At 40.6% G+C, this 15,358-nt stretch overlaps 1 protein-coding gene across 1 annotated transcript in view; it reads left to right on the top strand.

Moving 5' to 3' along the window:
• Positions 1-12,815, top strand: part of LOC138974468 (uncharacterized) — a 57,081-nt gene extending 44,266 nt beyond the window's left edge. Inside the window, exons 10-12 of the mRNA XM_070347187.1 lie at positions 1,266-1,376; positions 8,615-8,669; positions 12,602-12,815. Coding sequence (XP_070203288.1) covers positions 1,266-1,376; positions 8,615-8,669; positions 12,602-12,815 — 380 coding nt within the window. The remainder of the gene's footprint in view (positions 1-1,265; positions 1,377-8,614; positions 8,670-12,601) is intronic.
• The last annotated feature ends 2,543 nt before the right edge of the window (positions 12,816-15,358 follow it).

Raw genomic sequence — 15,358 nt, 5'->3', positions numbered from 1 at the left:
CAGTAGGACATGGTATTGAAAGATGTATAACATTTTGACAGTAGGACATGGTATTGAAAGATGTATAACATTGTGACAGTAGGACATGGTATTGAAAGATGTATAACATTGTGACAGAAGGACATGTTATTGAAAGAAGTATAACATTGTGACAGAAGGACATGTTATTGAAAGAAGTATAACATTGTGACAGTAGGACATGGTATTGAAAGATGTATAACATTGTGACAGTAGGACATGGTATTGAAAGATGTATAACATTGTGACAGAAGGACATGTTATTGAAAGAAGTATAACATTGTGACAGTAGGACATGGTATTGAAAGATGTATAACATTGTGACAGTAGGACATGGTATTGAAAGATGTATAACATTGTGACTGTAGGACATGATATTGAAAGATGTATAACATTGTGACAGTAGGACATGGTATTGAAAGATGTATAACATTGTGACTGTAGGACATGATATTGAAAGATGTATAACATTGTGACAGTAGGACATGGTATTGAAAGATGTATAACATTGTGACAGTAGGACATGGTATTGAAAGATGTATAACATTTTGACTGTAGGACATGATATTGAAAGAAGTATAACATTTTGACAGTAGGACGTGGTATTGAAAGATGTATAACATTGTGACAGTAGGACATGGTATTGAAAGATGTATAACATTGTGACAGTAGGACATGGTATTGAAAGATGTATAACATTTTGACAGTAGGACATGGTATTGAAAGATGTATAACATTGTGACAGTAGGACATGGTATTGAAAGATGTATAACATTGTGACAGTAGGACATGGTATTGAAAGATGTATAACATTGTGACAGTAGGACATGGTATTGAAAGATGTATAACATTGTGACAGTAGGACATGGTATTGAAAGCCTCTTTAGGAGCCATACCGTAGTACAAATAAGAAACGTTGCAAGATACATTTTTTATTCACTTAAGAGGCGAGAAGAACGTTTGGGTTGATGTTGCACACATGTTACACGTGTTAATGCTCTTGCTCACAGCACATGGATCCCGGATGTGTTTTAAACAACTTTCATCTGTTTGTGTGTGTGTGTCTGTTTGTATGCTGTTTTACATGTTTGTCGCTTACAGGTGTTTTTTTCAATTACATCTAATTTTCACCATGCTTGTGAATGGGTCGTCGGCCAACACAATAAAATCAGTGTCAGTGGTACAGGGAGGGGCGGGAGTAACGAAGGCGAGTCGTGTGTAAGCATAATTTGCTTTTCTTGTTTCAGCATCCAAGTACAGGGCCTTCTTGCTGCCTATCTTTGGGATTACCACTGGTCTAATCCTCTCCGGTGTTGTGGCATTTTCTGTGCGGAGAAAGCTCAAACAGCCGAAACCACGTACTGATTGCTTACTCATGCACTTAACCACAAGCACACAGCCAGCATGCACACAGCCATGCACGTATGCACACATAGACACACGCGTATCCTTGGCATTCGATGTCATTAATCCAACAAATAAGCCCACAAATTTGGGGGCATATTTCCAGTGTGTGGACCACAAAAATAAGCCCAAAAATGTGTGGGGCACATTTCCAGTTTGTGGACCACAAAAGGAAGGCCAAAACAAAAGAAATATTTTGTAAAAACAGATCCAACATCTAACCTTCCAAAGTTCATAATCAATAAAGAAGAATGGTATGTTACTGGAACCCTTTATTTATGACTTAAGGCAATGTGCGGCAGTAAAATTACTAAACTTAAACTTGAAGAATACAGTCAAGGAATAACTTAGTTTTCTGGGTAGTTATTGAAGTGACTTATTAAAATGAATGAAAACATTGTGGATGGTAATTGACTGCTGTTGCGATGAAAACTGGTATTTACAGTGTCATATGGGATTTCTAGAAAACGGCTTTACAGCAACATTATACATTAGCAATTCATAATATTTGGCACAAGGATACACATGTAGCCTATTATATCTACAATCATACAGAACGTGTTTTTTTTAAACAACTACATTTGAATTTAAATTAATTATTGTAATGAATATGCAGTGAGAAATTCGTTCATTCTTATGACAAAATATATTAAAATTCAACTGTAGTCTGTTGTAAAAAAAATCGTTCTATATGATTGTAGATATGATACATATGCATCTTTGTGCCAAATATTAGGAATTTCTGATGTATGATGTCGCTGTTAACTGTTTCCTAGAAATCCAATGTAACGACTGTTTCCAGAGCAACGGCACTCTATGTCGATCAGTATTCACAATCCTCCGAAAGCGGCGTATGGCTGCCTAAATGGCGGGGTAAAAACGGTCATACACGTACAAATCCACTCGTGCAAAAACATGAGTATACGTGGGAGTTTGAGCCCACGAACACAGAAGAAGAAGAAGAAGAAGTATTCACAATTGTTCTATTTATTTTTATGTCACTTCCAAGAAAACCAGGTTATTCCATGTATTCTCCAAATTCAATTTTACTGCCGCACATTTCCTTAACAAAATGTAAGATTTACTGTACTTTGACCGAGCAGTTTTTGTAAGTGGACAGGTTTTAGTTTTATTTCGGTGGCATAATTCAATGTGCTTCGTCAAAATGTCTCGAACTGAAACCAAAAGCAGACGCAAGACTTATGGTCAGTTGGAGTTGTCTCCCACATACATGCCAAGAGCGTAAACATTCTAATTCCCTGGTAGACAAGTTCTAATGCCTACTTTTTGACTCACATGCGAAGCAAAAGTGAGTCTATGTACTCACCCGAGTCGTCCGTCCGTCCGTCCGTCCGTCCGTCCGTCCGGACGTCCGTCCGTCCGGACGTCCGTCCGGAAAACTTTAACGTTGGATATTTCTTGGACACTATTCAGTCTATCAGTACCAAATTTGGCAAGATGGTGTATGATGACAAGGCCCCAAAAAACATACATAGCATCTTGACCTTGCTTCAAGGTCAAGGTCGCAGGGGCCATAAATGTTGCCTAAAAAACAGCTATTTTTCACATTTTTCCCATTTTCTCTGAAGTTTTTTAGATTGAATACCTCACCTACATATGATATATAGGGCAAAGTAAGCCCCATCTTTTGATACCAGTTTGGTTTACCTTGCTTCAAGGTCAAGGTCACAGGAGCTCTTCAAAGTTGGATTGTATACATATTTTGAAGTGACCTTGACCCTGAACTATGGAAGATAACTGTTTCAAACTTAAAAATTATGTGGGGCACATGTTATGCTTTCATCATGAGACACATTTGGTCAAATATGATCAAGGTCAAGGTCACTTTGACCCTTATGAAATGTGACCAAAATAAGGTAGTGAACCACTAAAAGTGACCATATCTCATGGTAGAAAGAGCCAATAAGCACCATTGTACTTCCTATGTCTTGAATTAACAGCTTTGTGTTGCATGACCTTGGATGACCTTGACCTTGGGTCAAGGTCACATGTATTTTGGTAGGAAAAATGTGTAAAGCAGTTCTTAGTGTATGATGTCATTGCTAGGTTTCGTTACCCTAAAGGTCGAGGTCAAGCATGTGAGTCGTATGGGCTTTGCCCTTCTTGTTAATATATGAAATATAGAAGACACATTCCCTGTCAGCGCTTGCTATCAAATTCAAAAAGCAAAGCAAAGGTGTGTAACACCAATCTGCAGGGCTGGAAAGATCTGCAGGTATTACTGTCTGGCAGCTCTCCTGACTGGCCAGGGAAAATCACACACACACACACACACACACACACACACACACACACACACACACACACACACACACACACACACACACACACACACACACACACACTTCGGTTCTCACACACAAACACACACCAACAGTCAGAATGTAACCAGAACTTGAGACTGAGAGGGAGGTTAAACACAATATGATCATGTAGCAAAACTCTTGCATGTGTGTAGAGCACAAAGGAACACAATCATAGAACTTGACACACAGCTACAGTTTCACTGAGAATGAGATATATCCTGACAGTGAGTGAGTGACTGACTGTTTACAGCAATACATTGTACTTTTATTAAACTTAAAGGTACACACTGAAAGTCACGCACTTCTAGTATTAGTAATGATTCTAATACTGGAGGAACTGCATGATCATCATACTGGTGAAATAAAGCTAAGAGCTTAGAGCAGTTCTGTGGTTTGGACTCTAGTCAGTAGGTGTTCATTATTTTATTATTATCCCTGAACATGAATTTTAAAAATAAAATGAAAACACTCTCTCAGTCTTGCTCACAGTCACACACACACACACACACACACACACACACACACACACACACACACACACACACACACACCTCCATATGAGTTAATCTGACCAGAACTTGAGAATGTGAGGGAGGGGAAGGAAAAAACACACTGTACATGTACATCATAACACTGACAGTTGTACATAATAAAACCTCTTCGCCTTACTCTTACCTGATTTGCCGCAGTGGCATCAAATATTTTACTTCTGTCAGTGACAGCCTCAAGATTATGCAGCAATCGGTTGGCTTTTTCATCTGAGAGGAGACCTTGAAGTTGAACATACTAGCTCTAGCTCTCTTCTGATTGATGCCAACCTGCAATAAAATAATTGGGAACCGATCAGAAGGTTACCTATTAAAGTATTTTAAGTTAGACTCAATCTTTAAAAAAAATATATATATATAATCATACACCTTGAAAAGAGGTTGCAAAAACGTGGTAGTGGCAATCTTCTTTTTACATTTAGTCAAGTTTTGACTAAATGTTTTAACGTAGAGGGGGGAATCGAGACGAGGGTCGTGGTGTATGTGCGTGCGTGTGTGTGTGTCTGTCTGTGTGTGTGTGTGTGTAGAGCGATTCAGACTAAACTACTGGACCGATCTTTATGAAATTTGACATGAGAGTTCCTGGGTATGATATCCCCGAATGATTTTTTCATTTTTTTGATAAATGTCTTTGATGACGTCATATCCAGGTTTTCGTGAAAGTTGAGGCGGCACTGTCACGCCCTCATTTTTCAACCAAATTGGTTGAAATTTTGGTCGGGTAATGTTCGACGAAGCCCGGACTTCGGTAATGCATTTCAGCGTGGTGGCTTAAAAATTAATTGATGACTTTGGTCATTAAAAATCTGAAAATTGTAAAAAACAAAATTTTATAAAACGATCCGAATTTACGTTTATCTTATTCTCCATCATTTGCTGATTCCAAAAACATATAAATATGTTATATTTGGATTTAAAAACAAGCTCTGAAAATTAAATATATACAAATTATTATCAAAATTAAATTTTCCAAATCAATTTAAAAACATTTTCATCTTATTCCTTGTCGGTTCCTGATTCCAAAAACATATAGATATGATATGTTTGGATTAAAAACACGCTCAGAAAGTTAAAACGACGAGAGGTACAGAAAAGCGTGCTATCCTTCCCAGCGCAACTACTACCCCGCTCTTCTTGTCAATTTCACTGCCTATGCCGTGAGCGGTGGACTGACGATGCTACGAGTATACGGTCTTGCTGCGTTGCATTGCGTTCAGTTTCATTCTGTGAGTTCGACAGCTACTTGACTAAATGTTGTATTTTCGCCTTTCGCGACTTGTTTCAAATTAATGAGAAAATCCCTGGACAGGGCAACTATCTACGTGTTGGTTCAGTGAACGATACCTTCCGCCTGTGGACTGACACAGTGACACTGACAGAGACTCGAGTGAGTCGAAATGACACATGTTGCAACACATACTACCATAAACCCACTCTCAGTTATGAAACGAAACATGGAAACTTACCTCTGGTTAATATGCAAAGGTTCGCCCGTCCCAATTCTCTCGCATTAGCAAACATCATTGCCATTGGAGATTCTTTCCAAACAGATTGCCTTCGATCCGTCATTAACTAAATACCGAAACGCAGTAGGTCTGAAAACCACGCTCAACGTCCAATATAAGGAGGGGAAAAAAGAGCCCAAAACATTTGTTTGGGCAACAACACTGTTTCAGCCCCACAAATATTTGTCCTTATTTTTTATGAAGTTTAATTTGTGCCCCTTATTTTATGCTCCACAAATACAGTCTGTGGCCCACAAAACCAAAATGTGTCCCATAAAAATAAGCCCAACAAATTGTGAGGCACATTTGCAGTTTGTGGGCCACAAATTCGTGCCCTTATTTTGGTGGATTAATGACAACGAATGCCAAGGATATACGCGGGTACACACACACACACACACACACACACATACACACACACACACGCATATGCTACACAAACCACACACATACACACACCACAAACACACACACACACCACACACACTCAAACACACACACACATATGCTACACAAACCACACACATACACACACCATAAACACACACACACACACACACACCACACACACTCAAGCACACACCACACAAACACACACACCACACACACAAACATACACACACACACACACACACACAAACACACCACATAAACACACACACACACACACAAACACACCACATAAACACACACACACTCGCGCAAGCAGGGATGGCGAAATCGTCCGCTATATCGGAAGGTGTGAGTACAAAATCCGCGGGGCTAGTAGAAACCGCCTGGCTCCTCGTCCGGCTGGTCAGTGAAAAAGCTGGTCAGATGCAACACTTTAGGTTGTACTATCGAGTTTTAAAGCCATATACACACTACCGATGTAGGAATTTCTGTCGTCTGCAAAATCATCGCCATGTTCTATTGAAACAAAAACAAGGCCCGTGTGCGTGCCATGACTGTTTTAATTGTGTTTAGAAATCTAACACTCATAACATGTTGTGTGGTACCGGGCCAGCGAAATTTGGGGCGGGCTAGTGACTTTCTTGAAGTTTCTCGCTTGGCTGGCGAGTTAACATTTTGAGATTTGGCCATCCTTTCACGCAAGAGCACACACACACACACAGGAGAGCGCACACACACGAACACCCACATACATACACATATACATGTATACAAACATACACGCACGCACACACATACACACATACATGCGCCGCATACCAACACATGCACCCACGCACACGAACAGTAGGGGCGAAAAGAAACGCACCATATTGGCGCCCACTGCTACAAGTGATTTTTCGTCATTTTGAATTTGTGGTAAAATATGAACCAGATAAGCTACTTGAAAAAAATAATAACAGATTTTTGTAAGCTATTCTGTACAATTACACATTAACATGCTTCCATTTGAAACTTCGAGGTCTTCATCGGGGATTGACGCCCGACAAAAGCTAATTGAAGCCCGACGGAGCGAAGCGACGGAGGGCTTCAATTAGACTTTGGGAGGGCGTCAATCCCCGATGAAGACCGAGAAGTTTCAAATGGAAGCATGTTAATGTTATTGTAATTCAATCTGACGACGATCTCTTTCCTGCTTTCATGCGGTTGTAAACAGACATAATTGGTTCTGTTCTGTTCACACACTACTTTCAGTCCACCTACCTGCAAGGGTCAAGTCCCAAGAAATATGTCTCTGTATTCCTATCGTATCACTCTGCTCCTGTTTTGTTTTCTTTCACACACATTTTCCCTTCTTTTTTGACGGGTTTCTAGACAGCAAACTCTGAAACAAATTCTTTTCACCACAAAAGCGATCTTGGAATTGACTGACGTAGTCCTGAAGAATTCATGCATCAACTTACGTCACGTATTCGACGTCATCACTTCGCATACCTTATGGTCTCGGTATTTCGTTGGCCGTCATAATTTCCTACTTGTAAAATGACCCTCAAAGCTAACCGAAACTAGTTGAGGCTGTATCAATGCACCTCGCGAGTGGCTATCGACAATTAGTCACCGGTAATTTTTAATGAGTTGGGGCATTCTGACCAATCACAGGATCTGTTTCATTAAAACGCAAACTTGATTGAATTACAATAAGTGCATAGCTTTTGATCGTTTTCTTATTTTACCTTTTGATAGATTGAGTACTACAGGATAGGGATGAAGAGAGTGGTGATCGCAGGCAAACAAGTCACTTTGACACGCTAAAAAAATCGTAAAAATGCATATTTTCAACCAGGTAAAGACAGTTGCGGAGGGAAATTCATCTCTGAACATAATCATTCAATTATAATTACTTGCCGAAGGGTTATATTATATGATCCACAAATGAACAAAAACCACAAAGAAAATGTTAAAAAGCGGTGTTTCCTTCGCACAGAATTGTTGTGAGTTTTTTTAAACCACGTGCTGTTTGTGGCCAAGTGTCCTGATGCTTTCACCCATTTAAGCTGCATTGTACTTAACTAGGTATTTGCAATAGTGGTATTCCCAACAACAGACGCTTTACCAAGATTGACGTTGTTCAATGTTTAAAACCTGACTCAGCAAGACAGGTATAGATTGTACATGGTGATCAAATTCTTAAGTTGCTGGAAGAAAAAGAAAACTCTCATTGAAGCAAGGATTTAACTGATTCACAAGGAGCTTGAATGCAGATTTTGAAGAATTTTGAGAACAGAAATTCGTCTTAATATGATTGTTCTTACAATTGGAAGAGATTGCTATTAACAGGGATAGTTCTATTGACTTTGGCTATGTTTAAACCTCATCTCCATGTGTGTATGCCTCATTTATGCACATGTCTGTTCTTCAGCAGTCAAACAGTCAACAAAGAAGACAGTTCCAGTTCCAGTGGAAGCTGCAGCAAGGTAAGTAAACAGTCTGTGTTGTAAACTCTGAAAAAAATAATACATCTCATAATGTTCATATGTGACAAATCCAGGTAACGAATGGGTTTAAGCTTTAGGTGAAACGTTGATTGTCAAAGTAAAGGCCAATCAGTTTGTTTGTTGGAAATGTGGAACCATCGCGGCTGTGGATTCGTGTTTCCAAAGACAACGATTGTAAACATGCATCCACTTTCACAGACCCAATCACTGCTGATAATTACTGCGACGACTCATGGCCAGGAATGTAAGAGCTGAGACCAATCGGACCTAGGGTTAGTAGCTTAGTACAGACTAGTTATCTCGAGGCTAACATAAGCACTTTAGCGCAATGCAGGAGGTCAGGTTACAGGAAAGATAACTAACCCGTGCATTTACGTGGATCTATTTTTAGCATGGGAATTAACAGAGCTCTCCGTATGATCCGATGTAGAGGCAGTTCTAAATACATGAATCAGCGAAAAGTGACGTCGCTCTGTTCTAAATGCAGGGTTTAACCTGGGAGAAAAAGGCAATGGGACATTTGCCCCCTCTCAACCAAATTCCGATGGGACATAGTCGAGGCAAGAAGCGCCAAAGAGGCCTGTACGCGTTTTGACCAAAGATGCAAAATAGTGCAATATGGTGCCATATGAGAATTAGCCGCTATATCGTGTTATCTCTGTATGTGTGTGTGTGTCTGTCTGTGTGTGTGTGCGTGCGTGTGTGTGTGTGTGTGTGTGTGTGTGTGTGTGTGTGTGTGTGTGTGTGTGTGTGTGTGTGTGTGTGTGTGTGTGTGTGTGTGTAATCCGATGTAAAGTGTACATTTGCTGGCGCAGTGGAACGTAATCGCAATGCGCCCTTTGACGCACTGACGCAAATTGTGATGGGAAATGTTCAGATTTAATGCGCCAATGGCGCAGGGCGCACTAGTAAATGAAACCCTGAAATGAGAATCACATTTGGGTCAGATTACAAACAAGGTATCATATCCACAAGCACACTGTGCGAAATGTGATATTTGGGTTATATTACAAACACGGTATCGTATCCACAAACACACTGTGTGAAATGTGATATTTGGGTTTATCCAATGACCTGCCTCTTTGTCTCTGTTAGCTGAGGAGGTGATTATGTAGAGGTTACATGCCGAGTCTCAGTGATTATCAAAAATAATGGTCGAAGTTAGCGGATCATGAAAAATGCGAGCTTTAGCGAGCTTTTTCATGACCGCGAACTGAGACCATTATTTTTGATAATCACTGAGACGAGGTGTGTAACCTCTTTATTCCTCCTTTCTTCAGTTATTCAAAGAAAAGAGGAGGTTTTTTGCGAAAGTTTGATCGAATCCTATTCACTCAACCAGTCAACCTGCGCAGGCGATCGATTAATGCGCGGTTGTATAGTTCCGTGCAAATCATTCCATTCTGTTAACACTTCTTGTCAGTTTTCCTATTTTGGACTAAAATCAAGTACACAGATATGCTGTTATTCTGCTGTGGCGGCAAAGGCAGATATTGTGTGTTCTGTATATGTTTTGGTATCGGTTAGGAAAATGTTCTTTCGTCAAATGGGACTAGCAGACGAACTTTTGCACCCGTGTTCCAACGTTAAAAACTGTATGAAGTTAAGTTTTCTGGGGAAAATAGTGTATGAAACCGCTTTATGTTGTTTAAATTGATGAGATGTGTGCATTTGGTTGCGTGTGATCTGTTTATTAAATGAAATATTGTTGAAAACTGACCGTCGGATTGCAGTCTGTTGTCGAAGAAACTGAGTGAAAAGAAGGGGAACTACTCTTGTCGCTAGACAAAGTATGAGTTACTTGCCTTGGGAAATTGCTTGTGATGAACGTCTGATCTAGATTCAGAAAACAACCGAACTCATGGATTTTATATGGAGATTCATGTGTTCAGGCCTGTAGTTGTTAATTTAAATGCGGTATGTTTGTATTGTTTGCTCCAGAGATGTATACTTCGTACATTAGAGCGTTCGGAACTTTTCAGTCGCAAAAAGTAGTACCGAAACAGAACAACCTCTCAACCCATTGCACTATCGAGGATTCAGGCTGTTGCTGGGTCGTTATTTGTTTGGTTGCTGGGTCATTATCGAAAAATAACTACCCCTACAAGTTTACAGAGGTAAAGAAGCAGAGGGGGGAATAATCTGAATTATCCATCACAACCATATGAATTATCCATCACAACCGAGTCTCGATCTCACCTGTCATTGGTCATTGTCTTTGATCTCAGAGTACAATTGAATAATTTAGAGAGGTCATCGGCATATTTATCGTTAACTCGGACACTACTTTCTTTAGCAAAACGATTGAAATATTCTGCGGTATAAAAGTCGAACTCACGTTTAGCTAACGATCTACATACATATTAACATTGAAGAAATAAAGAAAACAACAAAGAATACACACAATCTGCTGGGGTGAAAAGTGCTGAGTGAAGATTAATATCAGTTGGTCGAAGCGGTAGAAGAGAGAGAGAAAGAGAGAGAGAGAGAGAGACAGAGAGACAGAGAGACAGAGACAGAGAGAGAGACAGAGAGACAGAGAGACAGAGACAGAGAGAGAGAGAGAGAGAGCGATAGAGACAGACAGTGATTCAAGGCGCACAACTCTACTCTTCATCGGCAACCGCTTAGATCAATCCCGACAACAAAATCCTGTTTCAAAATCCTGAGCGACGAAATAATCTTATTAAACTAAAACAGTATGCTTACAGTTTTGTTCTTTTGCTATCGCTTTTAGAGCATTGATTGCTAAATCTGGTTCAACAGAACAAGGCTGTCCCATCTGTCGTCTGCTGCAGATCTGTCTACAGAAATACAGGCGGCTTGATCAGCAACATGGAAATTGCCACTTAAAAAGTTGAGATACGGTTAAAATAAAAGGTGACGAAGGAGGTCGGTTCTTGCGTGTGTTATTTTTCAATTTTAAAGTAAACAACGGTGTGTAGGTTCAGGTCATGCAGGCAGATAGATTTACAAGTTTTGACCTACATTGAATAGACCAGCAGAACAAAACTAAGCTTACCGCAGTACAGTACAGATAACTTACTGGCCTAAGACTGAAAGCCAGGCATCAAAGTAAGGCTCACCTAAATGACGATTGAAGAAGTAAGTAATCCAAATTTGAACACTGAAGCACAACAGCTCGAATAAGCACAAATTCAGCAATCATCCTCATCGCTTGTAAAATCACACACTCGCAGTCTTTTTGGCGTAATGCCTCTGACAACCGACTCAGTGGGTCACCGACTGAAACCGGCCGGTAACTGCACAGTTTCGAATGCATTGAACTGCGCAGTCTCTGTAATTCGTTTTCTTAAGCAGTATTGATGACTAAATACAAAAGCAGACGTTTTATGGCGCGTTTACCGAAAAGACACAAGGGGACTCGTTTCTCGTTTCGCACATGAATTTGATGACACGATTTGCGGTCGCTGAAGGTTTGGCCAGCAGAAAACAAGCACTCGCAGAGTTTGTGTCAAAAAGTGGTGTTTTTTTTTAATGAAAACGTCGGAGTAATGGGATAAAAAGCTTACACACCTCGTCCTAAATATCGTGCATATTTTCCCTCGGGTAGATTTCCAGGTATTAAGTGACCTTGCCAGAGGCTCGGTAATACCTGAAAATCGACCCTAGGGAAAATATGCACAATATTTAGAACTCGGAGTGTGTAACCTATATATATTACACACGAGGTATCATAATCCACAAACACACTGTGTGAAATGTGATATTTGGGTTATATTACACACAAGGTATCATATCCACAAACATACTGTGTGGAATGTGATATTTGGGTATATTACACACAAGGTATCATATCCACAGACACACTGTGTGAAATGTGATATTTGGGTTATATTACAAACACGGTATCATATCCACAAACACACTGTGTGAAATGTGATTTTTAGGTTGCAAGATCAGGGCCAGGAGTCACTTGAGCAAGGCCAGGAGTTGCTCGAGCAAGGCGGCCAGGAGTCGCTCGAGCAAGGCCAGGTGTCACTTGAGCCAGGCCAGGTGTCATTTGAGCAAGGCGAGGGGTCGCAAGACTCGCACCAGACAGAACCACTACTGGAGACCGTCGAAATGATTCGGCAGCAATATAGTGTCAAGAGTCTCGTGTGACCCATTTTTTCATACATGATCAAGTTTAGTAGTTTGCACTTTTAATCCTACTCTATATCTGCAAATTCATGTTATTGTGACACAAAACAGAGCGGCGGCATTTTTTTAAGAAACAGTAGCCGTTTGCGGACAATTCTTCTGCTTTGGTGAGACGCAGCTCATTTGATGTAAGAGTCGCCCTGTTGAGGAAGTACGTTTGTATACGCGCAATACTCAATCTACAGAGGCACTGCAACATACAGTATCAAATGGTTGAAATCTCAGTCAACCAGCGTTTTAACAAAGCCAAAGTTGTATCGTTTTTGGAAGCCCACTTCCCCGTCATCAAATCAAAAGAGCTGCAAGCTGCACACACCAGTCGACCCATTCACTTTGTTTGCTTCACATACATCCTTTCTAACTTTTAAATCTTCGCACTGTCATATATTTACGAGTCCTCAACCGATAACGAGAGTAAAGGGACGACACCCCCCTGACGATGAGACTTGACATTTTACATTTACCGTAAAACCCCTAGCAAACGCCCAGTATCTAGCAAACGCCCACCCCCCACTTTTGGCCAAAAGTTGTGCAGAGGGGTCACTACCTAGTAAACGCCCACCCTTTTTTTTTAAGACATTCGGCCTCCTTTATGTACGATTTGTGCACACTGTTCGATGATTCGCCGGCTTTTTTCTTCTTATTTGTTTCTATCACAGAACGTTGATCTTTATTTGTGTAAACAAACGGTGTGTTTATTTTTCATTAAAATTGCATAAATCACATGTTGTATGACTTTTTTTCCTAGTGAAAATGTGATGACACTTTATCTTGCAAAGGGGTGCATACCTAGCAAACGCCCACCCCTTACTTGTACCCGAAATCTGTGCAGAGGGGGGGTGGGCGTTTGCTAGGGATTTTACGGTATATGGTAATGTATATGTCTATTCACGACTTGCAGGACCCCGTGACCCAGTATAACAGACCCAAGGTGAAGGTTTGTTGGGGGACAAAGCAGTTCCGGTTAAAAACACGTGCACAAAACACGTAGAAACTTTACTACAAAATGGATTGCTTTGCAAGACTGATCAGCTTACAGAAGCCCTGTTCGCCGTAACGTAGCTGCAGCTACTCCCTTTGCGAAAGTAAATCCTCGGTAAAACGTTCTCCCACAAAATTCCCACATGCGCTTGGGAAACCTATTTGACCCTTTCCGATTTTTCTTTCCGTAGAGACGGCGATAAATTCACATTCGTTTTCAGCTGTGGAAAAAATGTAAAGCGATTACGTCCCTTTGCTTAAAAACATGACGTTATGATACATTTGACGCGGTTGTGACGACACTTTACTAAAATACACCGGAAGTGTGTTGTCCCCCAACAAAGGGGAAAGCCGAGACTAATGGTGTCCACCACGTGCTCAGTCCAAAACCCTAATTCAAGTCGTGAATCCTCGTGTCTGGAACCCCCGCCCCCCCCCCCCCCCCCCCAAAAAAAAAAAAAAAAAAAAAAAAAGATGAGACGAGGTACATCTGGCATTTTGGAACCCGGCAGCCATTGTTAATAGAACAAGGTTTTGGAAACGTTCAATTCACTACGTCATCCAATAGTCACATTACATTTACAGAATGATATTTTCAGCAGGCAAACGTAGCACAGTTTGGCTTTATTTCATAAATAGATTTTTTTTAAAGTAATTACGCAGAATTTAGTGTTTTCTGTTGTTTGCAACCGGATGACGCCATCGCTCATGGGCAGGCAACTCCCGCAACTTCACCAAAGTGAAGCCCCTTTTGTTGTCGTTGGTTGCATGTCGGTTCGTACGACGTGAAGCAGGCTACGTTACAGCGTCTGTGATACATCACACCGATTTGGCGATTAGCCGGCGCACCCCGCCAACAGCGCAGCGCCCCTGTAACGTCATCAAGAAAACTAGGGTGTCTCCAGAAAAGTGTCAAATAATGACAGAAAACTGGCTCAACTAGCTCAAATAAAAAAGTGTATTATCTAACAATATTTGAAAACAACTTTTTTAGGTTAAGTCACGCTGATATTGTTAATGAAATGTTTTACTTTCTCTAGTTTAGCGTCATAAACAAAAAAGGTTCACAGGGTCCCGGCCTGACTGTTAGAACATTTAGCGGGTCACCAAGAATCAGCCCTGATTGGTCAAATAGCCAAATGTGACCCTCCACAACGGAATGAGTCGCATGTCATCTTTGCATGATTTTCATATTTTTACATTTTCCTAAAGAGTGTTTTATGCTCTATCCAGTGGTAAAAACCGTTTTAGAAAAGAGCGAAAACTGTTCGAGTTACAAGCCTGTGACTAAGGTGACCCTCACACTGTTACCAGACACCCCCCGGACTTATATTAAGCCTAGCTATTGCAAAACTAAGCGAAGGTACATTCAGAATCAAAGAATGCGTGTGTGTTTTTGTAAAGGTAACAGTTGACAATAATGTGTTGGACGAGTGATATTCTTGTCACATCTCAATGGGCGCAATAACTCGTGCTGTCTTCAATCCGAAGTAGTTAACTGGGTTACCTCCCTTCCTCAATTA

The sequence above is a fragment of the Littorina saxatilis genome, linkage group LG8 (assembly GCF_037325665.1).
Source record: "Littorina saxatilis isolate snail1 linkage group LG8, US_GU_Lsax_2.0, whole genome shotgun sequence".
In the NCBI taxonomy this organism is placed as follows: domain Eukaryota; kingdom Metazoa; phylum Mollusca; class Gastropoda; order Littorinimorpha; family Littorinidae; genus Littorina; species Littorina saxatilis.
The sequence above is the reverse complement of the archived record's forward strand: the minus strand, read 5'-3'. Positions and strand labels throughout refer to the sequence as shown.